The 22,759-nt window shown below is 48.4% G+C and overlaps 1 protein-coding gene across 3 annotated transcripts; it reads right to left on the reverse strand.

Moving 5' to 3' along the window:
* Positions 1–394: 394 nt before the first annotated feature.
* Positions 395–22,038, reverse strand: TMEM72 (transmembrane protein 72). 3 transcript variants are annotated; one of them, XM_047762051.1, is made up of 5 exons: positions 21,659–22,038; positions 8,594–8,660; positions 5,728–5,799; positions 4,067–4,206; positions 395–2,644 (listed from the first exon to the last, which is right to left on the reverse strand). In XM_047762051.1, the coding sequence occupies exons 1-5, from the start codon at positions 21,939–21,941 to the stop codon at positions 2,166–2,168; spliced, it is 1,041 nt and encodes a 346-aa protein (XP_047618007.1). In that variant the 5' UTR covers positions 21,942–22,038; the 3' UTR covers positions 395–2,165. The 3 variants fall into 3 exon arrangements, with proteins under 3 accessions (XP_047618007.1, XP_047618008.1, XP_047618009.1); XM_047762052.1 differs by lacking the exon at positions 5,728–5,799; XM_047762053.1 differs by lacking the exons at positions 8,594–8,660; positions 21,659–22,038 and adding an exon at positions 6,349–6,404.
* Positions 22,039–22,759: the final 721 nt, after the last annotated feature.

Below are 22,759 nucleotides of genomic sequence, written 5' to 3' on the forward strand. Positions count from 1 at the left end.
GGTCCATCTATGGAGAGTAAGGCTGACTCACCCCGTCAGCCCAGCACCTTCCATGGTGCTTGGCCCACCAGGTGATAATTAATGAATAGTTAATAGTTGTTGAATTAAATGGACTCTTGCCCCGAAGTTCCTGTCGTGGTGCAGCAGAAATGAATCCAACTAGGAACCATGAGGTTGTGGCTTTTATCCCTGGCCTCGCTCAGTGGGTTAAGGATCCAGTGTTACTGTGAGCTGTGGCGTGGGTCGCAGATGTGGCTCGGATCTGATGTGGCTGTGGCTGTGGCATTGGCCAGCAGATACAGCTCTGATTTGACCCTTAGCCTGGGAACTTCCATATATTGCAAGTGCGGTCCTAAAAATAGCAAAAAAAAAAAAAAAAAAGCACTCTTGCCCCTAGAGACCTCTTCTCCAAGTTTACTGGTACTGCTGGTTGAAAAGGAAAAAAAAGAAATTTCGTTCCATTTTAGAAAGAGGAAACTGAGACTTGGGGCCTGCAAATACCTCACCGAGTTTCCTGGAAACTGAAGTGATAGTGGGTTCGTGGCCCCTCATCCCCCGCTCGGGATCAGGTGCAGCCTCAGACAGAAGCAGCTGTTTAGGGACAAACGAATCATCATTGGCCTTGGCCATTTACTTGTCATCTTCTCTTGAAAGAGAAATTTGATTCGAGACTCACAAAGGCTTTCGATATCCATTAGGTGGTAAACATTTCATTGCATGGGCTCTTGCACCTGCCCCAGCAGAGGTCAGTGTACTTCTGCCGTTCCGATGGTCCCAACTGTCCAGATCACTATTCTAAGAGACTATACAAAATTACCAGAAGCTCATGCTGAAATAAAAAACAATACAGCCTATCTTTAGACTCAGTGCTGGATTTTCCTTGGGCATGTAGTCTAAGACAGGCTTTTCAGAACCCCGGAGTTGCTCACACACATGAACGGGAAAGCAAGGTAACAGTGTTTTGCAGATTGCTCATTCATTAAGATTGCCTCTAAAGAATAAAATGTCTACTCTGCCTTACAACTATCCCATGGACCAAAACTCACTTTTTAAAGAAATCTATATTGCAAATCCTTTAACTAAAGAATGTCGGATTCAACTTTCTTTGTTATTTCTGGGCTGTCACTTCTGTGGCCCTGTGACAGAGCTAGCCTGTCATCTGCCCATTTTTCTATCTGCCCTCTTCCCCCTCCTTCCTTCCTTCCCTTCCCTTTTGAACAAACATATATTTAGCACCTATTCTGCTACCCATCCCCTCAGCATGGCAGAACCACTTCTCTGTGCTGTCTGAATCTCCGTGGCACCGCCTCTGTGGTCCCTGCATACAGCAGGCGCCTTGTCCTGGATGTTGGCATTCCCAGCTGAAGACTGTTATTGGCTTTCAGTATCTTTAGTTTACATCATCTACTTGGAATCTCGACAGCCCTTGTGGTAGGGATGCTGGGAACTCTCAGCAATGCTTCTGGAATGAGCACCACTCATCTGGCTTGGCTCTTCCTGCAGTGAGCACAGAGCCGCATTGTTTCCCCAGTGGCCCTGTGACTCCTGCTGCCTGGCGCCAGTGCCAGAGCACGCAGAGAATGTGGCCCACTGCTTGGGCACTGCTCCCACCCTGAGGGCTCACAGCCTTGCCTTTCCTCCTCGCTCCCAGCCCTCCTCCCTGGTCCCAGTTTGGGGTCTACAGCCATCGTCAACACCTGCCTTTGAGATGCGTGAGTTGCCATGCATCCTTGGGCCTTCAGAGCTGAAATGTTACAATGGAGATGAGATGGGCCATGAGTTATTGCTGAGTGCTGCGCCCTGTGTCAGGAGCAGGAGGAGCTCTGGAGATTCTGGGCTGAGGCAGCCTTGTATGAAGTGGGAGTGATGGTCTCTTTCCGGGAAAGCACGAGGATTTCTCCTTTCCATGTGTGGGAGGAACCCATGAGGGCTCAAGGCAGCATGAGCTCCACTTGTGCCACCCTCAAGGACTCTGCAGGAACCGCCCTGCCGCTCCATGGCCCCAGAGGCCCAGCTGCCTCTGTGGTGTGTCTGGTCACCCCTTGAAGAGCTGACCTGTGAAGACCCTGAGCTCCCCGGAGGGCCCCAAACACCAGGACATTCCAGGCAGGGCTGGCTACCTATGCAGATCCCTGGCTGAGCATCCCTAGCCTGGAATGAGCAACTCAGAAGAGGCTGTCACCCGAGAGGGAAGATAGGAAGGGTGGGGCCTCGGGGGGAGGGATGATGGGGGTGGTGTCAGAGGTGGTCTCCTCAGGCTCGCTGTCCCCATCCTCCAGGCCTTCAGCCAGGGCCGGAATGATTCTGACCACGCTGTCCTCAAAGTGTACCTGCTTCTTCTTGGCCAGCGAGTCAGCTGGCTCCAGCGTCAGCTCTGTCAGGGCCTCTGGGTGCTGGAGGGCATTGGGCCTCCTGGTCCCCTTCAGGATGCTCTTCATGTGGATGAAGAGGGAGCCAGGCCCCTCTTTGACGGCCCCGTGGAAGGTGTAGGTTTGCTCCGTGTCCCCAGAGCCAGTGGTGCTCACGGCGCTGCTGGAGGGGTCAGTGTAGAGCTCCGGCGGGGCCAGCACCTCTGAGGCAGCTTTGCTTTTTTTCCGCTTGCTCAGCAGGAAGTAGGCCAGGCCAGTGATGATGAGCATAGAGCCTGGAAGAGATCTGGGAGGTCAGGACGCTGGACATGTCCTGGACAAAAGCCAGAGGCTGTCCATACCCATCGTTCCAAAGGGCCACGGGTGGCATGCCTGTGTGACCATATTCAGACACCCGGGGTGCCAGCCCTCACACTTAACTTGTCCTCACACACTCATATCAAGCTCATGTGGCAGGGCTGACACCTGGCCAAGGGGTGACAGTGGGGCCAGTGCTGTGCTAGGCCCTCATCCTGACCGTTGGCCAGAAGACCCTGTGCCCTAGGTCCCCTTCTTGTGACAGCCAATCCAGGTGCTGCCAGCCTGTCCTTCCATCACCACGCCCAGCCTCCCTCTCAGGGGTGGCTTGTTGGGGCTGGACCAGCAATGCCTTCAAGAGACCTGTGTTGGATATCGGGCCCTAACGGCTGAGCTGGGCTTCCTTCCAGTCCCAGGAGTGGGGGAATCCTCCTTTATTGCGCCCTGCCCAAAAACATGGAAGAAGTGGCAAATCTCTTTGGGCACAGTGTTGGCTCCCCTCCTGGCCCCTCACGAAGCAGCCTCCAGGTCAGAGGCTCCTCTGTCTCCTGCAGGGAGCCCCGCTCTGTGCAAGGAAAGGGGTGAACTTGGCTGTCCTGCCCGCCAGGGCCAGAGACTCCTAACACATCTCACGCTCTATATAGAATGGGAGGTGGTGGCTCACACTGGCCTTGGCAGTGCTGAGTCCTGCTCAGGAGTCCACTGGCAGCTGCATAGAATGGTCCTGAGGGGCTGGGAGGGGTACCTTAAGAGAAATGGCTAGAAGGAAGAGGAGGTTCTGCCTTTCAACCTCATCTCCATGGGCAGTAGGCTTCCTGGCCTTTTACATGGGTCGTGGGGAGGGGTGCAGTTTTCACAGCTGGGGCGGGGGGAGGAAGAGAAGGGTCCCACTGGCAAAGGTCATTGTTAAAACTCAGAAGGTGGAAGCATCAAGTTCTGGCTTCTGAGATCAGAATCTGGGCTGACTGGCAGGGTCAGTGGAGTGAGAGAGGAGGGTGGGGTTGCCAGGGAGCCCATCTTGGTGTGCATTCACATTAGGCTGAGGAGTTTGGACCTGAATGGGTAGGAGCTGAGGAGGCACAAAAGGGTCTGGATGGAGAAGTGACCATCTCAGCCCCTCTAAAAACTCAGCCCACATGCAAGCATTGGAGAAAAAGTCATTTGCCTTTTGTGGGTACAGCCTCTGGACACCTATGTGAAAGACATGTTTTTTGGGACTTTCCTGCCACATGATGAGTTCTTCATCGCTACGGTCAATGCCAGAGAAGGCAGTGGGACCAGTGCTGCCCTGGAGCCAGTGTCACTGCAGACTCATGAGAGGGGGATTCAGCCCCTCCTGCTCAGAGCTTACCTGCAGGGGGTGCTGCTTGCCCCCACCCCATACCTCCTGGAACTCTTACCTGGGATGGTCACGTGCCAGACCAGGACAGGGTGGAGAAAGCAGGCCACAGACAGCAGCATGTAGGCCAGAAACCTCTGGAAACAGCCCAGCCAGTGAGCCTTCTCCTTTGCTCTGTAGGCCAGGGACCCTGGCTGACACCTGAGGGGAGGAAGTCCAGGATTGGCAGGAAGTAGGGAATAGTTTGGATAAGTCCCAGAAATCTATAAAACTATTGGAGTCTGGGATTGGGTTTATTGGGGCCATAGTCTCTCCCCCCTGCCCCTAGGGGCTAAAGTCCTTACTATGGGTTCCACAGTTAAGGGCCTTGCCTGAGGCCTCTCCTGAGGGTCTCCTGTACATTTTCTGAAAGGCTGCTCAGCTCTGCCTTTCTGGTCTAGAGCAGAGGGAGGTAAATGCTCTCAAGTCACTGCAGAGGCAGTGGGAAGGAGACTAGGACACTCAGGGTACACTGGGAAATCCACAGGGCAGTGGAGAAGGCCGGGATGGTTGTGAGGGTTGTACACTGCAAAAAGGACCTGACCACATGGTTGAGAGGGCTTGAATCCAGCTGCACTCTGATCAAAGGTGCCTTGCTTAGGCATGAGGTGGCATCTACCTAGAGGGGCTTCTCTGTTAACTGGGCACAGGGACCACACATGGGCCTGACAGAGGCTTGATACTGAGCTGGTTTCCTCAGGGAGCTGCCTCCAGGATGCAGAGGAGGAAAGTGTTTGCCTTTAGATTCATCTCCTTCATCTTCTGAATTGGCCTAGAATGGGGTTCTGCATACTGCATCCTTCCCCAGGCTGGCTTTGCAGCAGCATAGCCCTCCTCCAGTGTCCTGCTGCTGTGGCTCATTGCTGCCCCCCAGTGGTCATTATTTTGTGACAAGCCTCTGGCTGGGAGTGGAGGGAGAGGGTAAAAAGCCCCAGTAGGCCCTAGGGCTCCTCCCTCCTCTGCTCCTGAGACGTTGCAAGAGTCTGGTGGAAGCTTCTGCCTCAGGGTTAGTAGCCCTTGGAGGCAGCCAGTGGCCTTGCAAGATGCTAGGACAGCTGGGTTTAAAGCTTGCCTCTTTTGCTGACCATCTGAGACCCAACCATCCAGGTTCTGAGAACTGTGGTCCAGGGCCAGCCTTCGGCCACCTTGATGATAGCTTCCATGAATTGAGCATGACTGGGTAGAGGTAGAGGCCTCAGGGCCCATGTGGCCTCCCAAGACTCTGCAAGCTCTGCCCTCCTGCCCCCAAAATGGGCAGGGGTGGGGTGGGGTGGGGGCTGTGACCCTGGCTTGTCCCTGGGTCCCAGCAGGAGGCAGAATCAGTTCTCAAGCCCAGCTCTGTGTGCTTCAAGCTGGCCTCCCACTGGGTCCCCACCTCCTGGTGGATGACTCAGATGGCGGGTTCAGTGACTGGCTGTTTCTGGAAGGTGGGGATGGGCACTGCAGGGGGATTCTGGGTGGGGTCAGGTCCTAAATGGATGTGTCCATCCTCTTCCTGGTTGGGAGAAGGGACGAGGGGACACTGAGCCCCACAGGCCTGAGCCCACATCCAGGCTGGGGCTCTACACAGGTTCATGGCTGCTTTGGGAACAGAACATCTCCTCGGCTGTGGCCCCAGAGTGGAGGCATCTGGGAGTGCTTGGAGCTGGGGGTAGTGGTGGGATCACTCTGGAGGCTACTTACTGGAAGCAGATGGCCAGCAGCTGAGCCACAAAGTAGGCCCCTTCGATCACAGAGACGGCGGCTCCTATAAACCTATGGTGGAGACAGGTGAGGGAGGTGACACCCACTGACCCTCCCTTTGCTTTCCTTTGAGTGTCTTCTCACAGCACCTTGGCCTCCTGGGCATCTGTGTATAGCCGAACTACAGACCAGGAGTTTCTTTATCTAATCCTGTCTCTTGTCCAACATCCTCCAAGAGCTGCCTGGATTCCAGGGCCTGCACTGGGTGGGGCCAGGACTTGGTAGTGAGGATAGGGGTGGTGGCTGGGGCCCAGAGGTAGGCAAGGGAGCTGCAGACCAGCAGGGGAGACTGCCTTGATCCTAGCACCCCTGCGTGGACACTGGCAGCCACATCCTTCTACCTACTGCCCGGTTGTCTGAGCCTTAAAGCTAGAGCCATTCCTGACCCCCTTCCTTCTTGTCATCCCAACAGTCACCAGGAAGGGTTGACTGTGTTCTTTCAATAGCCTTAGAATCACTCCCATTCTTTCTGGTCTCACTTGTATTGCTCAGCTCAGGGCCTGCCCCCTGAACCCTTACACCAGCTTCCCGTTCGGGCTTCCCTGACTCCCTGGCCCTCACCTCTTCGCCTCCTGCTCCTCCACTGTCACCACCAGGCTGCCTGAGGCTCCTTCTGAATCTGATCAGAGTCCTCCCCGTCCAGACTGCTTCAATCTCCTCATGCTCCAAGGGTCCAGGGACCCTCCAATCAGAATCCCCTGGGGAATATGGAAAAGCAGAGATTCCTGGGCCAGCTGCAGACTGGACGTATCAGAATCTTTGGGATTGGAACCTGGATCTTTCATTGGCAGATCTCACTGGGCTATAGAATTGGCCTGTACAATTTCTTAGCATGCTTTTCTTTCTTTCTCTTCCTTCCTTTCTTTCTTTCTTTCTTTCTTTCTTTCTTTCTTTCTTTCTTTCTTTCTTTCTTTCTTTCTTTCTTTCTTTCTTTCTTTCTTTGTCTTTTGTCTTTTTAGGGCTGTACCGTAGCATATGGAGGTTCCCAGGCTAGGGGTCTAATTGGATCTGTAGCCACTGGCCTACGCCACAGCTACAGTAAGGCCGGATCCTTAACCCACTGAGCGAGGTCAGGAATCGAACCCGCCACCTCATGGTTCCTAGTTGGATTCGTTTCCACTGCACCACGGTGGGAACTCCTTTAGCATACCTTTTAAAGCCCTCCATGAAGCTATTAGGTGCCACATGGCTGGGCCCTGTCAGAGGTCTCCCTCTCTTGTCTGTGTGACAATGTTAGTTACTTCTCTCTTTCTCCCTCTGACCATTTAGTACTTAATCTCTACTGTCTCCTACTTTCTCTCTGCCTCTCAGGGTCTGCTTAACTCTGACTCCTAAGCTTTTAAGTGGTAATCACTAGCATTTATATGATGAATATGTGCCAAACATGTTGTAAGGGCTTTGTAACTATGAATTCATTTAGTCCTTATAACAATTTCATTGTTGAATCACTATGATTACTCTCAGCTTGCAGCTGAGGAAACGGCCATGGGAGGTCAAGCCCCTTGCTTATGGCCACTCAGCTCATCTGTAGTGTGGCAGGATTGGAACCATCACTCAGACTCAGAGCCTGTGTGCTTTGATAAGCAAGTGGCATTGCCTTTTTCTTTTCTTTTCCTTTTTTTTTTTTTTTTTTTTTTTTTTTAGGGCTGCGCCCAGGCTAGGGGTTAAGTTGGAGTGGTGTGGAGGTGGACCTGAAGGGCGAAGCAGGGTTGGGAGACGGTGAGTGTGAGCCATGGAGCAAACAGAGGAGGCTTCCTGAGGCAGAGGGCTCTGTAGGACATAGACCAAGCCACCGTGATGAGAGTGGATGCAGAAGGGAGAAAGTATGGGAGAGGATGCAGCCCAGTGACCCTGCAGGCAGACCCGGGGGCTCTCTCAGGGTGAGGATGCTGAGAAGCTGGGTGGTTACCCTTCCAGGATACCACTGAACAGTGATCCTTTCACCACTAGGGGGCGTTTGCAGAGGCAGCAGGCAGAGATGAAAGGACAGTGGCAGAGAAACTGAAGGGACCTAGATAGCTGAATCTCAAGGCTGAATCCCTGCTGCTCAAGGACTTGGTGATGGGGGCTGAACTGCTTACTCTTTCTGAATTTTTTTTTTGTCTTTGTGCTATTTCTTTGGGCCGCTCCTGCGGCATATGGAGGTTCCCAGGCTAGGGGTCTAATCGGAGCTGTAGCCACTGGCCTACGCCAGAGCCACAGCAACGCAGGATCCAAGCCGCGTCTGCAACCTACATACACCACAGCTCACGGCAACGCCGGATCGTTAACCCACTGAGCAAGGGCAGGGACCGGACCCGCAACCTCATGGTTCCTAGTCGGGTTCGTTAACCACTGCGCCACGACGGGAACTCCTGAATTTTTTTTTTTTTTTTAATCTGCAAAACACTATGTGCACTTTTCCTGTAATGCTGTCAAAGTTAAAGGACATAATTTAAATAAAACATTTATCTGTGTATAACATGTAGAGGAGCTCAAATATATAGTCCTTTGAACTGATTCCCTTCTCTCTAAAACAAGAATTCGCTTAATGTTTACTGAATAAATAAATTACTGGAGAGATAAATAGATGGATGGATGGGTGGATGGATGGATGGAATGCTAATTGATTGATTTATGGGATAGTCTGACTACAGTCCTTTCCAAACAAGGGGATATTACAGAAGCCCCCTCTACTCCTTATACCTTTGGGATAAAATGGAGCTCATGTGGGATTGGGGGTGCTGCAGGTGAGTCTCAGCAGATGGACTTGGGGTGAACTGGAGCAGAACATGCAGTCAGGGAGGGTACATACACACGTACTCACAGCAGATAGAAAGCCAGACTTTTGAACTGTCCCTGGAAGAAGGTCTCAGTGCCCACGCCGATCAACACTGCAGAGGGAGGAAGCAGAGGGGAGAATGGGCCCAGGTGCTCCAGTCATGGTACTGCCTTGTGGAGGGCTCCTTGTTCATGGAGAGAGCCCTCTCCTGGGGACCAGGAGCCAGAGTAGCCTCTTCACGTGGCATAGGGAGCTGTGCCTGAGAAGATGCAAAAGAGCAGGGAGCCTTCTGGATTGGTGTCTAGAAATCAGAGGGGTTTCATGCAGAACCTCAGCCTCCCCAGAAGCAGATGCCCATCCTTCTCTGTTCATACTGGTCATGCTGCTACCCCTAAGAGCCCCCCAAAACCATCCATATGGACAGGTCACCAACCCCTGGGCTCCACAGCTGTCCTCCATGTGTGGTGGTTTCAAGGGCCCTCCCTGTCCTATAGGCTCAGGTGTGCTGTGTGTCTGGGTTCGGCTGTGGGTGGGACCTGCTGCCCTGCCTGCTCCCTTGCTCTTTCCATGATCTCTCTTTCATTTGCTGGCTTGGCAGCTACATCACACACTCTTGGCTCATCGCTTTGGACCTGGTGCTGAGTAAGCCCCTGGGGTTTTCTTGGACACATGATGCAGCTCTGCCTCATCTCTCCTCTTGTCTTTTCTTGGCAGTTGGCATTTGCGCTCAGATATCTGACCTTCCATTTGTCTGAGGTGAATCCATCTTGGCCCTGCCTTTGCGGACCTGCTGGGTCCTGGCTGTTTCCTCCCTTGCACAGCATCACTCACCCATTCACCAGTCGATGGGAATATCCATAGACAGCAGGCAGGTGTCCCGAGGTGCTCCTCCCACTGCGGTGACCCATTAATCAGACCTCTTTCTGGCCCTAACTGAATACAGCCCCCACACTCTCCATTCCTCTCTCTGCACCCTGATGACCCACGCTGGTTTCTGCCGAATTGTGACTTCATCTCGTTTCCCTCTCTGAGAGTCAAAGACCATGGTAGGACTGGACCCATGTGGCCCTTCATCTCTGCCTTGCAGGGGGTGACTTTCTCGGGTCTGATGCCTCGTCCCTTCCCTGGCAGAGACCCTGTGTAAGCGCCCATGTGTGGGAGACCCGAGCCCTTTGTTGGCTGTGGAAACAATGTTTTCCTCACTTAGGCTCCGGCACCTCCACTCTCACTTCGTGGGGTGGTGTGTATGCACTTCAGGAAGAAATGCTGAAGGACAGAGCTCTTCAGTCTAGGAAGGAAGGGAGCTGTGTATTCTTAGGGATGGGGGTTCCAGTGCCGCCTGTGCTTGGGGGGGGTGGTACAGGTGGAGGGCACTGTTCCTCTGTTCCCTCCAGGTTCTGTCTGCCAGTTGGCATGTCCCAAGTGAGGGGTCAGGGGGGCTATACAGCCTCACGCCCCTCTGCAGTGTGAACATAATCTGTAGAGCACTTAATGGCTATATCAGGTCACCCATGTCTACCCACCCACAATAGTTTCCCCCATCCTGGTTCCTCATAGCAGCCTCACAACACAGGGAGAGGAGTTCTATGCTCCCTGTTTTACAGGGATGAAAATGAGGCTCAGTGACCTTGCATCGTCCTCCCAAGGACACACGCTAGAAAGCAAAGGACCTATAGACCAACTTGAGACTTTTGGCTCCAGGCATGGGCCATTCCCTGGTTTTCACTGTCTACCTGTGTGTGTGTGTGTGTGTGTGTGTGTGTGTGTGTTTGTGTGTGTGTGTGTGTGTGTGTGTTATGCGGGCAAATATTCATGTATTTAGTTTTCACAGTGTGTCCTGTCCTGTACTCAGCACTTAGCATTTATTAACTTACTTAATCATCACAACAGTCCTAAGTGAAAGCACTACGTTACCCTCATTTTACAGAAGGGGAAACTGAGGCACAGAACGTGTAAGGAAAACAAAACTATCCTGCTTTTCAGGCTCACATTGGCCAGTTAATAGCTATGTCAATCTCTCTGAGGATTCAGTAAGTTAATTAATGTCAAATACATCACAAGTGTTTGATGAAATCACCAATTTTTGGTACAAGAAACCAGCCCAGCCCGGTGAAGTGTCTGCCCAGGGTAAAGGTCTTCCCACCCAGAGCCTAGGGGAGGGGTCTTCTGCTCAAGGCTGATGGTTCTGATTATTTGTTTCTGGGGTGAGGCAGAGGCTTCATTTACCTCCGTGGTCTTTGTAGATCTGCATGGGCTTCTGGGATGATGGCCAGAAGGTGGCAGGAAAGGGACTTGGGAACTCAGCCCCTTTGCCTGAGTTGTACCCCTTTAGCAATTGGATAAGTATTCTGATGTCTTTTGACTGAAATGGAGGCATTTCAGGAAACATTCTAGAGGTGTTGCTGGTTTGCACTCAAAAAAAAAAAAATGAAAGTATCAATAGGGAAAAAGAGAGGGTTGGAATCCCAGTTCTGCGTGTCATTACCTGGGTCATGGTGGGTAAATGCTTAACTTCTGAGTTGGGTTTACCATCTGTGGAATGGGGAGAGTTATTTATATCTCCTAGAATTGTTGCTTGTATTGGAGAAAATGAGTCTGAAACACAGGGCTTTTTGCCTGGCAGATGTCAGGGCCCCCATACATACAAATTCCTTCCTCTAACTCTGGTCTGGGCATCTTCCCAGCCCCCAGTTAGCTCATTTTGCTCCATGAGAATTGAGGTCACCTTCCCAAAAACTCTCAGCCAGCAATAAACATGCTGGATTCTGCAAGCCCAAGGATGGAAGGATGCCCTTGGGTGGGAGGAGGAGAGCCAGGGTTTAGTAAGGAGTGTGAACTTTTGGGCCCAGAGATCTGTAAGAGGGTTCTCATGGGAGGCCAGAAGGCCCTTCGACATGGGGGACAAGTAGTTACCTGCTTGATCCTCCAAGCTCTGGGGCTCATATTCTCAGAGCCAGACCGTGCGAGGCTGAGGCTGGCTTCTGGAGGTCTGCACGGGGCATCTGTTTATCTGCCTCTGGCCTGGACCCACAGGCCTGCTTCTGCCTCTCAGCCACCTGCCCAGGCTCCATGGTGTCTCCTGGCAGCTATTCCTAGACGGTGCTTCCATCTCACCTTTTGTGGTTTCACAGGGCTCTAGTGCTGAGCAAAATGGGCCAATCTACATCTGCCACTCACCGCAGCAAATATCACTGCAGCCCTGGCACGGAGACAGAGGACCTGACAGTTTGACAGTGGAGCACAGAGGGTCATGCCATATATGGCCACAGAATCAAGGCTTCATTATAACAACTTCTCTGTAAGAAGGAATTGCCCCCATGAACAGCCTTGACCCTGGCAGCGTTGTTCTCTGCACTGCAGCTGGTTGGGGGCACTGGGCAGAGCTGCCAGTGCTACTTTTACACCCCTTCAAGTGGCCTTGGAGTCCTTCCAACCCTCCCTGTTAATCTGACCCTTAGGGTCCCGTTGCATCTTGTCTCAGCCCAACAGAACCGTATCACAGGCCCACCCTAGTCCAGCCGCCCTACCTCTCCTTCTCACTTCCCCTCACAGACTCCTGGGAACTATTTTTTTTCTGGCGTCTAGTTAGAACCAGCACTTGTGGACAAGCCTGACCTCTTCATTCATCCCCTCGTCTCTCATTTCTGTCTCTCTTGTTTGGGCTGCGTCCAACCACAGCACAGTATTTTCTTCTCCCAGAGCCTGGGGCTTTCTTCTGTGTTGCCTTCCTGAGCTGTTTGTTCTAGCTCAGCCTTAGCAGGGATCAGAGGTTCTGGACTTGTGATGCAGGCCTGGGCCAGATACACCCTGAAGCATCTTTCTGAACATCCTGAAGCTCTGGTCCCAGAGTGTGTCCCAGATGAAAGCTATGGGCATTGCAGCAGAGAATGTGAGCCTTGATCAGAAAAGCAGAGTCCTGGCTTCTCAAACAAACGATAACTCCCTTGCCTGCTTCCTCTTCCAGAAAATGGGGATCATAAAACATGTATAACTGGCTCTGTGCCTCAGTCTTGGTAAATTATAGAGTGTTGTGCAAATGTAGATGACGGCTAATAGAATTATTAGGAGAGGCAGGTCGTTCCCATCAGTAGTCTCAGGGGAAGGGGAGGGTTTATTCTTGTCCTTTCCTTCCATTAATACATTCTTTAAAAAATTTTTTATTGCTGCTGAAGAGCACTTCCCTGTGTACCGATATTGCTCATTGATTTTCCTGTCTCAGGTCTCTCCTGCAGGCCCATTTGCGATGTAAGTTGTCCAAAGCCCCATCTGCCTCAGCATCTCATATGTGAGGCCCTTTATACAGCCTGCGAGGGGCCGTGTGCTCCTGAGGATGGGGCCGGTGTGTGATGCTAATGGCTAAAGGGATATCCCCTGGTTTCTGGCCTGGGCTGCTTTTGCCTCAGGGCTGATGTCACAGTGGGCTATAGTTTATCTGCTCTGACTCCATCACTAGGTTGAGTTTTGACACCTGTCTTGCATTCAGTGTTGTGTGCAGGTGGCAACCTAGGACACTTCATAAAGGGCACTAGAGGCCACGCTAAGTGGCTTTCCATGTCAGGCAGTGGTCTTGGCCCTGGATGTCTGGGGTGATGGGTAAGAATGTCGTACTCCCTGCTGCTGAGGGCACCTCATAACTCCTCACATTGCACTTATTGGTCTTCTTCGTCCTTAGCTATGGCATATCTCCTACTGGTCTTAGTGTCTCTAGGAACATCTCAGGAGGGATGGTGACAACGTCTGCGGATGGTTTAGGTGCAGAAGGGGTCACAGCCGACTGTAGACATGAAAGCTAGATTTGTAGCATTTCTAAGAACACAGAGATATTGGAACCAGTGGCTAAGAATCCAATGAGACAATACGCTAGTAGCTGTAGCCTTAACTCAGGAGGAGTTGTGGCAGATAGTATGCATGGCAGGGAACTTACCTGGGTGTTGAGAGCCATTCAGCTGATACCCATGAGCCAGGGTTTGGAGACACCATGAGAAAAGGCCAAGATTTTATAGAAGAAAATTCTAGATATTCAACTAGAAGAGATTTTAGATTATAACATGACACTCAGTGCCCACCAACACCTCACAAGCCTGTTTAGGGGGCATTTCCTGAAGGCGAGAGAGTCCTCATTGTCTACTGCATTCTCCACCATAGACTACAGTGGACCATCCAAGAGGTCTATTTTAGCTTGGCTTGTAGAAATCCCTGTGGTAGGTTGCAGAGATGCCCCCAAACTTTCATCCCCTTGGTATCCATATCCTTTGTTATATGACTTTGCTGTCCCTTGCACTAAAGAGAAGTCAACCAAAAAACCTATGGTTACCAAAGGGAAAAGGAGAGAGGGATAAATTAGGAGTTTGGGAGTCACATAACACACCACTATATATCACTACATATATATGTGTGTGTGTATGTGTGTGTGTGTGTGTATAAAATAGATAACTAACAAGGTCCTACTATATAGCACAGGGAACTATACTCAGTATTTTTTAATAACCTATAAGGGAAAAGAATCTGAAATATATATACACGTATGCGTGTGTGTGTGTGTATATACGTATGTGTGTGTGTGTATATATATATATATATATACACGTGTGTATATATATATATATATATATATACACACACACACATACGTATATGTGTATATATATATATACATATATATATATACATATATATGTGTATATATATACACATATATATATATATGTGTATATATATATATGTGTGTTGTGTATATATGAGTTCCCTTGTGGCACAGCAGGTTAAGGATCTGGTGTTGTCACTGCAGTGGCCTGGGTTGCTGCTGTGATGCATGTTCAATCCCTGGCCTAGGAACTTCCACATGCTGCACACATGGCATATATATATATATACACACACACACATACTTCATATTTATAAAACTGAATCACTTTGCTTTATACCTTAAACTAATACAACATTGTTAATCAACCATACTTCAAGAAACTACTACACTAAAATATAGTTTTTTTAAACTATACTTTTAAAAAAGGTATATGTAAAAAAATCATAAAAAACCCCACAAAACTTAAAAAAAAAAAGAGGGAGAAGTCTGTTTCCCCACCCCTTGAATCCAGGTTCAGCCATGTGACTTGCTTTGGGCAATAGGATGTTGTCAGGTACCAGGCCAGCAAGGATGTAAATGGGACTGTGAACTGGGCCTGCTCTCTTGTGCCTCTGCCATTATTATGGGCATATATCCAAGCCAGCCTGCTAGAGCATGAGGGATCTCATCATTCCAGCCAAGGCCAATCTAGACAAACCAACAGCTATCTGACCCTCAGAGAGGAGAGTATACCCAGCCAATATTTTCAGAGATGCCTAACTCACCCAGATGTGTGAACAATAAAATCTTACTGTTGTATGCCACCAAGGTTTTACAGTTGTTACACAGCATTATTTTGGCAATAGATAACTGACACATCCACTATTGAAAATAGCTTTATCAAGGTATAATTGACATGCAAAAATTTGCATATCTTTAAGGTGTGCAATTTGGTAAGTACTGACATAGGCGCTTACCAGGTAAATCATCACTCTGATAAAGATAATGAACAAATTTTTTACCCTGAAAGTTTCCTCGATTCCTTGTAATCCTTGTAGAATTGTAATAATACTATTCTCCCACCTTTCCACCTAGTTCCAAGGAATTACTGACCTGTTCTCTGTCACCAGAGGTTAGTTTGCATTTTCATATTTATACAAATAGAATCATACAATACATACTCCTTTTTTATTTTTGCTGTCTACTTTCATTCATCATAATCATTATATTTACTCAGGTTGTAGCATGTATCAATAAATAGTTCATGCTTTTCTATTGCTGAGTAGTGTGCATATATATATATACCTTGGTTAGTTTATAATCTATCTGTGATTGGCACCTGGGTTGTTTCTAGTTTTGCCTGTTGCTATGAACATTCATGCACGATCTTTATACAGATGTAGGCTTTCTTTTCTCTTGGGTAAATACCTGGGAGTAAAATGGCTGGCTCATGTGGTAGGTGCATGTTTAGTTTTTTAAGAAATTGCCAAACTATTTCCAAAGTGAATGTACCATCTCACATCCCATCAGTAGTGTATGAGAGTTCCACATCCTTGCCAATACTTCAACATTTGGTAGGGTGAGTCTTTTTAATTGTAGCCATTTTAATAGATGTGTAGTAATAGCTGTGTAGTAATATCTCATTGCAGTTTTGACTTGTATTTCTTTTCTCTAATGACTATTGAGGTGAAACATCTTTTCACGTGCTTATTTATCATCATGTCTCTTTGTTGACCTGTTTTTTTCACTCTTTTAATATATTGTGAAAAGTGATACGTAAAATTTTGATTGTGTGCAATTTATCAATTTGTTCTTCTATGGATTGAACTTTTGGCATTCTATCTAAAAACATCTTTGCCTAACATAACACTAAGGTCTTATCCTATTGTCTAGAAGTTTTATAGTTTTAGGTTTTATATTTAGGTCTAACCATTTTGAGTCATTTTCTTATATATGAAACAAAGTATAGACAGAAGTTCATTTTTTTGGTAAATGGATATTCCATTGTTCAGTACCATGTGTTGGAAAAAATTCTCCTTTCCTCACTAAATTACCTTTGTACTTGTGCCAAACGTTGTTTGTATATGTCTATCTAGGTCTATTGTTAGACCCTATTCTGTTCTATTAATCTATCTTATATCAATACTGTATTGTCTTGATTTCTATAGCTTTTAATATGTCTTAAAATCAGACAGTGTTAATCTTCTAATTTTGTTCTCTGCTTATAAAGTTATTTTTTTGGTTATATTAAGACCTTTGCATTTCCAGGTGGTGGAATTTATAGTCAGCCTGTCAATTTCAGAAAAAAAACCCTGTAGGGACTTGGGATTGCATTCAAACTGTAGAGAAATTTTGGTGAGAATAGACATCTTAACAATATTGGGTCTTCTGACTCATGAATAAAAAGCACTTCCCGGTTTACTTATGTCTTCTTTACTATCTGTCGGCAGTATATTTTAGTTTCCAGTGTACAGGTTTTTTTTTTTTTTTAAATACATTTTTTGGTCCAGATTTTCCCTTAGAACTTCATATTTTTGATGCTGTTATGAATTGTATTTAAAACTTTTCATCTTCTGGCATTCCCGTCAAGGCTCAGTGGTTAACGAATCTGACTAGGAACCATGAGGTTGTGGGTTTGATCCTTGGCCTTGCTCAGTGGGTTGGGGATCCCATGTGGCCATGAACTGTGGTGTAGGTCACAGATGTGGCTTGGATCCCATGTTGCTGTGGCTGTGGTGTAGGCCAGCGGCTATAGTTCTGATTTGATCCCTAGCCTGGGAAACTCCATATGCCATGGGTGTGGCCCTAGAAAAGACAAAAAAAATTTTTTTAATGTTCTAATTATTTGTTGCTAGCATACAGAAACACAGTTGACTGTGGTATAGTGACCTTATTTATAGGTGTCTTGCATCCTTGCTAAACTCTATATTAGTTCTAGTAGCTTTTCTGGCAGATCCCATCAGATTTTCCACAGATGACCAGGCCATCTGTGAATAACATTTTTTTTTCTTCCTTGTCAAGATGTATGCACTTTATTTCTTTTTCTTGCCTTGTTGCACTGGCTAGAACCTCTAGTACAATGTTGAGTAGAAATAGTGGAAGTGGACATTCTTGTCTTGTCACTAACTTTAGAAGAAAAGCATTCAGTCTTTTACTTTTAATTAGCTGTAGGTTTTTTGTGGTCCTGTTAAGTTGAGAAAGTTTCCTTCTGTTAATAGTTTGATGATCATTTTTATCATTATAGAATGTTGAATTTTGTCAAGTGATTTATCTGCATTCATTTAGACAATAATATATATTTTTTTCTTTTTTAGTTTGTTAATATGGTCAATTACATAAATTGAATTTCAAATATTAAAGTAACCTTACGTTTCTGGGATAAACTGCAGTTGGCTATGTATATTATCTATCTAGATTTCTTGTCTTAAATCAAAGAAGGAGGAAACAGGCACAAACCAAATTATATTATGTTCCAGTGGTAGGAGGGTGGAACAGAGGTGGGGATATTTCATTTGCTGGTTGGGACAATCATATTGGAAAACAGTCACCATCCATTTAGAGGATCTGAAGACAATGTGGTCTTGCTTGGGTAATAAACTCACCTGTTCATGTTGGAGCACATGAAGCTTCCTTAGACTGTAGGAGGTGGTCACAGGGATATACATTTAAGAAGGGTGGAAATTAGCATAGAGCCCAAGATGATCACCTCAGAAGCATTAGCTGTTCTTTTTTTTTTTTTTTTTTCAAGTCTTTGAATAAGGCTAAAATCAAAGTTTGCATTTGCTCTACTCTTTAAAAAATAATGAGAACATCTGGGTTTAAATGCTCCTTTTATCCTGGTCAATATTAATAAACCAAGTCTCCATTTGAATGGAGTGTGGCAAGGAGTGGGGCTGTCAGGAATGCGGCTCTGTCCTTTATGTACAGAGGATGTTAATAGGTCAAAAGCCTGGAACAAAACTCCTGAATGATCCAGGTTGACCCAAAGTAGTTGATTTGTAAGAAGGAACATGTTAGCTTGACAAGCAGGACTTGGTTCAAATGGCTTTGTCTCCAGCCCAGCTTATTTTCTCATTGGCTGTGAGTCCCTTCTCTTTAGAACTGTGGGCCAACAGCCCTTAGATGTTTCACTGTATCACCACCCTGTGAGTGGGCAAACTGGAGCTCCAAAAGCAGACATGCTGTTTACTGGCTGTGTAACCTCTACCAAGCTACCTAAACATTCTGAGACTCAGTTTTCTCATTTATAAAATAGGATTAACTCAGCATTTGGCCCTCATAGATACTGGCAGGGCTGAGGCAAGATAATTACTTTATAGATAATGACTCTATAGCCTGTTGTCAGTCATGTACCTCTGGACCAATCCATGGAAGGTCCTTCCATGATAATTCCCTTTGGGAATGTGTGTAAATTTGTCTGTCCCCAGATGAGGTCCAGGAGTGGGTTTGACTGGAGATGGTCATCATGGTGTCAGTCAAAGCATGCTTGGCATTCAGAGACGGAGAAGGAAGAGTTGGATCAAGTATCAGTGTCTTTGTTAATTTAGAGAACAAACTAGTTGTTACCAGTGGGGAGAGGGAAGGTGGAAGGGGGCAATATAGGAGTAGGGGAAAAGACAAAAAAAGCTTACGTGGGGGATTCTAAGAAATCATGTGTGTGAGACTTTTGAAACTTGCCAAGGACTAAAGAATTTAAAGAATCATTCATTCAGTTAAAAAAAACCATAATAGTGCAGACAAAAAAACATCAGTATCTTTAGAAGCAGGAAGTGTTTAGTCATCCTCCCTTTCCTTCAGTCTAACCGTGTCCACTCTCACCATGACCGCACCTGCCTGAGGCTCTGTATGGTCAGGACTGACTAATGGGAGGGGCACTCGACTGGATAGGGTCGCCTCAATCAGCCTCCTTGGTACCCTCTTTGTGTTTTGCTTTCTGAATCCTGTGGTCACCAAGACATGGCCTGATTTAGGTGGAAGGCATGTTGATTAAGAGTAGGGTCTCAGGACTAGACCTTCATCAGTTGTAATCTTTCCTCCTTGCTTCTCATTTAAAGGGGCTGAATGGGGAGGAAGAGTTGGGCTCAGCTAACCACACATGTATAGGGCAGGCCTCGGCCGCAGCCATGGGGCCTTGCCATCCTGGTGCATGTACGTGGGGCCGGGGGCCTTCAGAGCTGTTCACAGCCTCAGATCCATCAGGGGAAAGGGATCCAGGGAGGGGTTGCTGGATCAAGAGCTGCCTGGTCCCTGCAAGTGACAGTCTGGGTGACCTTGGGTCACCTGCTTTTCCTAGTTTCTAGAAAACCCACACTCCTCCCCACAGGGGCATCTGTAAAGTGACAGCTTCTGTCTCAAGTCTCTCTAGCAGCAGTGCCCCTGGAAATGAGGCCTGGAATTCTCAACGAGAGGATTTCAACAACAACAAAAAAAGAGGCTTAAGGGAATGAGGAATTTGCAAATCTTACACATTGGAAATAGGCCAGCAAGTTCAGTGATGCTGAAAGAAACTCGAGATTTTCCCAATATCACTAAAGCCCCTCTTTTTAACTTCCCACCCACTCCTAAAAATGATTATTGGAAAGCCTGGCCATTAGAAGGCAACTCATGGCCTATATTTAGTCTGGATCCTATATCAAAACCAAGCCAGAGACCTCTGCATTAACAGTGGCCCTCTGCACTGAAATAAGAGTTGTGGCTCAAAGGAGTGGTACAAACATGCCTGGTGTGTTTGTGTATGTGTGTGTGGCTGCAGACCCCTCCACTGGCTGAGATAAATCAGACTTTTAAACTGTCTGTAGCTAATCCATTAGAAGTGCATGTACCTCTTAAAACAGCTTCCTGACAGGAGCCAGGCCTGCCCTCTGGGCAGAGTGAGGCGAGGGGAAGTGTCACTGTGATTTCCGAGAGCTGTAAGGGGTGTGTTTTACATGTTTGGAAACCAAGGTTTAGAGGAGGGCAGGGTGGAGTCAAGATCAACAGTGGTAGACAGGACTCAAACACAAGGCACAGAGACCCTGCTTAGGGTTAAAATTTCCCTCCATCCCCAGGATGGGTGATTATGGGATTTGGAGCTCATTCCAATAGGTATAGGTGACAAGGTGGTTCTGACAGAGGCTGGTGTTGGCTCTCCCATGCGTTTGTTAACTCAGGGTCCTTCACAGAGCAATTCCAGACACTTCCTGGTACATACTGGGTGGGGCTTCCTATCCTGGGAAGAGGGAGCTCTTTGGCCAGAATCCTGGCCTTTTCAAAATTTGAGGGACCAGAGTTCCAAGCCAGCTGTCCCTCTGGCCTATAGAATGAACTTGGGCAAGGTCATGGTCTCTGTTTGAACTTAGATGCTCCGACGCATAACAGGAGGGGGTGAGATTAGATCATCTACAACAGCCCTCCCTGTGCCAACTCAGGGCTCAGTGCTAGAAGAGCCCACTGGCAGCACAGCAGTGGGGCTGGCCCTGCACCCTGGGAAAGACATAGATCCCCACTGAGTTCTGAACCATGTCCTGGGGGCTTCCCCTAAGAGGTTCACATCCTCAGTTCCACTTAGCCACGCTCAGTTCATGCATCCTCAAGCTTCCAAAACACCTGACCTGCTGGTCCAATTATCTCTATCATACAGATCAGAAAGCACAGCCCCAAGAGGGCTCAGGTGGCTTTCCCAAGGTCACATAGTGGGGTGGGGACCAGCACTGTTTGAGTCTGAGCTGGGGGCCATTTCCCATTCATCAACAACCATGCATAAGATTGTGTGTAGTGGGGGGCAAGGGCTTGGTAAGAGTGGGTTTCTATTCCTTGTCCCCAGGTGACAGTGGAACCCAGAGCTAAGGGCTCAGAATGCTGCCTGTTCACTTTCTCAGCACAGATCCTGGCCACAGGGGGTTCCTGGGGCTAAGGGTCAGGTCTGAGTTGGGGAAGTGAGCAGGCATAGCTCAGGGTCACACGTGCAAAGGTTCTGCTCTAACCATCTGTCTTCCTGGCAAGCAAGCAGCCCCTGGATCAGGCTGGGTGAGGAAGAACAGACTGGCACAGGGAAACGTTTCTTCCCCCAGACCCAGGGTGCTTCAAGGGAAGTCTGGCCAGCCCTCTAGCTCAGCTTGCCCTGTGTGCTGGGAATTCTCTCTCCATGAAATGAGGCTGTGGTTTGATTAAAATAAGATGTGCTCCACTGACAATTTTCGTGACTGCACAGTGAGGCATCTGACTCTCACGTTACTTTCATCTTCAGCTCCCACCTCCACCTCACGACACCCCCCAAGGAGGTGGATCAGACCCCCTCAACTCATTTCACAATGAGGATGCTGAGGGTTCCTGAGGCCACATGGATGCTGGGTTGCCAAGCAGAGATTCAGCCCCAGGCCCCTGGATCCCTGCCCCAGGCTAACTCCCATTGCACCTGCTGCTGCCTTAAAGAGTGATGTCTATGGGGTTTGGGGAAAGAAAGGAAGATGTGGCCAGGAGTTTCTTCCCATCCCTTGCTGGCTGGCTCCCACCCCTTAGGGAGCCCTATCTGTTGGATCCAGTGTACAGGGAAGGTGGGGTCTTACCTGCAGCAGTGGTGATACCCAGGAGCCGACAGGTATACTCCAGCCCAGCCCAGAACCCCTGCAGCTTCATAGTGCTGGGCGCGAGGGCAGGGTCCCAGTGGGGTAGGCAGCAGCAACTCTGGCCTGAGACGCTCCAGGTCGCCCGTGTGCAGCGGGAGGCTGAGGCTACCGGGCTCTGGTGCCCTGGGGCCCTGCCTTCCCAAACCAGTCCAGGCCACCTCAGCCTGGCCGAGGTGTGAATAGGGCTCACCTTCCCGGCTTGCCAGGCGCTCAGCTTAATCATTACCTTGGAAGAACGCCCCCACTGCTGTGCGCAGTCGGGGCCTGGTCTGGAGCCGCTGTGGCCTCAGCTCGACCGCCTGAGATGAGGCCGATTAGGGCTGGGCTGGAGGCAGCCTAGAGCTGGCAATTAACTGTTTCTGGCTGGGAGGAGGGAGCCAGCCAAAGGACCAGCCCAGGCCCTTCCTTACTGGGCAGGAAAAAGGCCCAGAAAAAGTGGCACCATGACCTCAGGCATTCAAGATCTGGGAGTCAGTATCTGGAGGTGACATGTGCATGCATGTTTGTGTGTTTGGGTATGTCTACGGGAGAGAGAGAGAGAGAGCTGTGTCTTTAAATCACCAGCAGAAACAACTTTTGAAATAAGTTCCAAGCGTCTATTCTTCTGTGTATAGGTGGATTAGAAAGCTTTCAAGTCCGTGGCAGATTTGGACTCTGACCAAACATCCTTAGCTCAGGCCCGTGCCACACACCTTTTTTTTATCCATGACATTCATCCTTATCATGTGATGTGGGAAATGACTATGATTCTTTGGGAGGGGATTTGCTATGTCAATAATTAACAGGGTGACCTTGGGGAAGCCCAAAGACATGCGTGAGCCTTGGTAACTTTTGCAGAAAACAAATGAGAGTGTTTGGCTGAATTGGTGGTTCTCAAAGCAAGTTCTGAGAGCTGCTCCAAGAAGCCCATCCTCTGAAATTGGACAATGGTGGGCTTTGACTAATTATTAACTTAATGACTGACATAAGGGAATGAAGTATAGCAAGTTTCAGTTTTCCTCCAAGGCATTTTTTTGAAATTTTTTTATGCCTCTGCGCATA

This window comes from Phacochoerus africanus, chromosome 15 (assembly GCF_016906955.1).
Source record: "Phacochoerus africanus isolate WHEZ1 chromosome 15, ROS_Pafr_v1, whole genome shotgun sequence".
Lineage (NCBI taxonomy): Eukaryota > Metazoa > Chordata > Mammalia > Artiodactyla > Suidae > Phacochoerus > Phacochoerus africanus.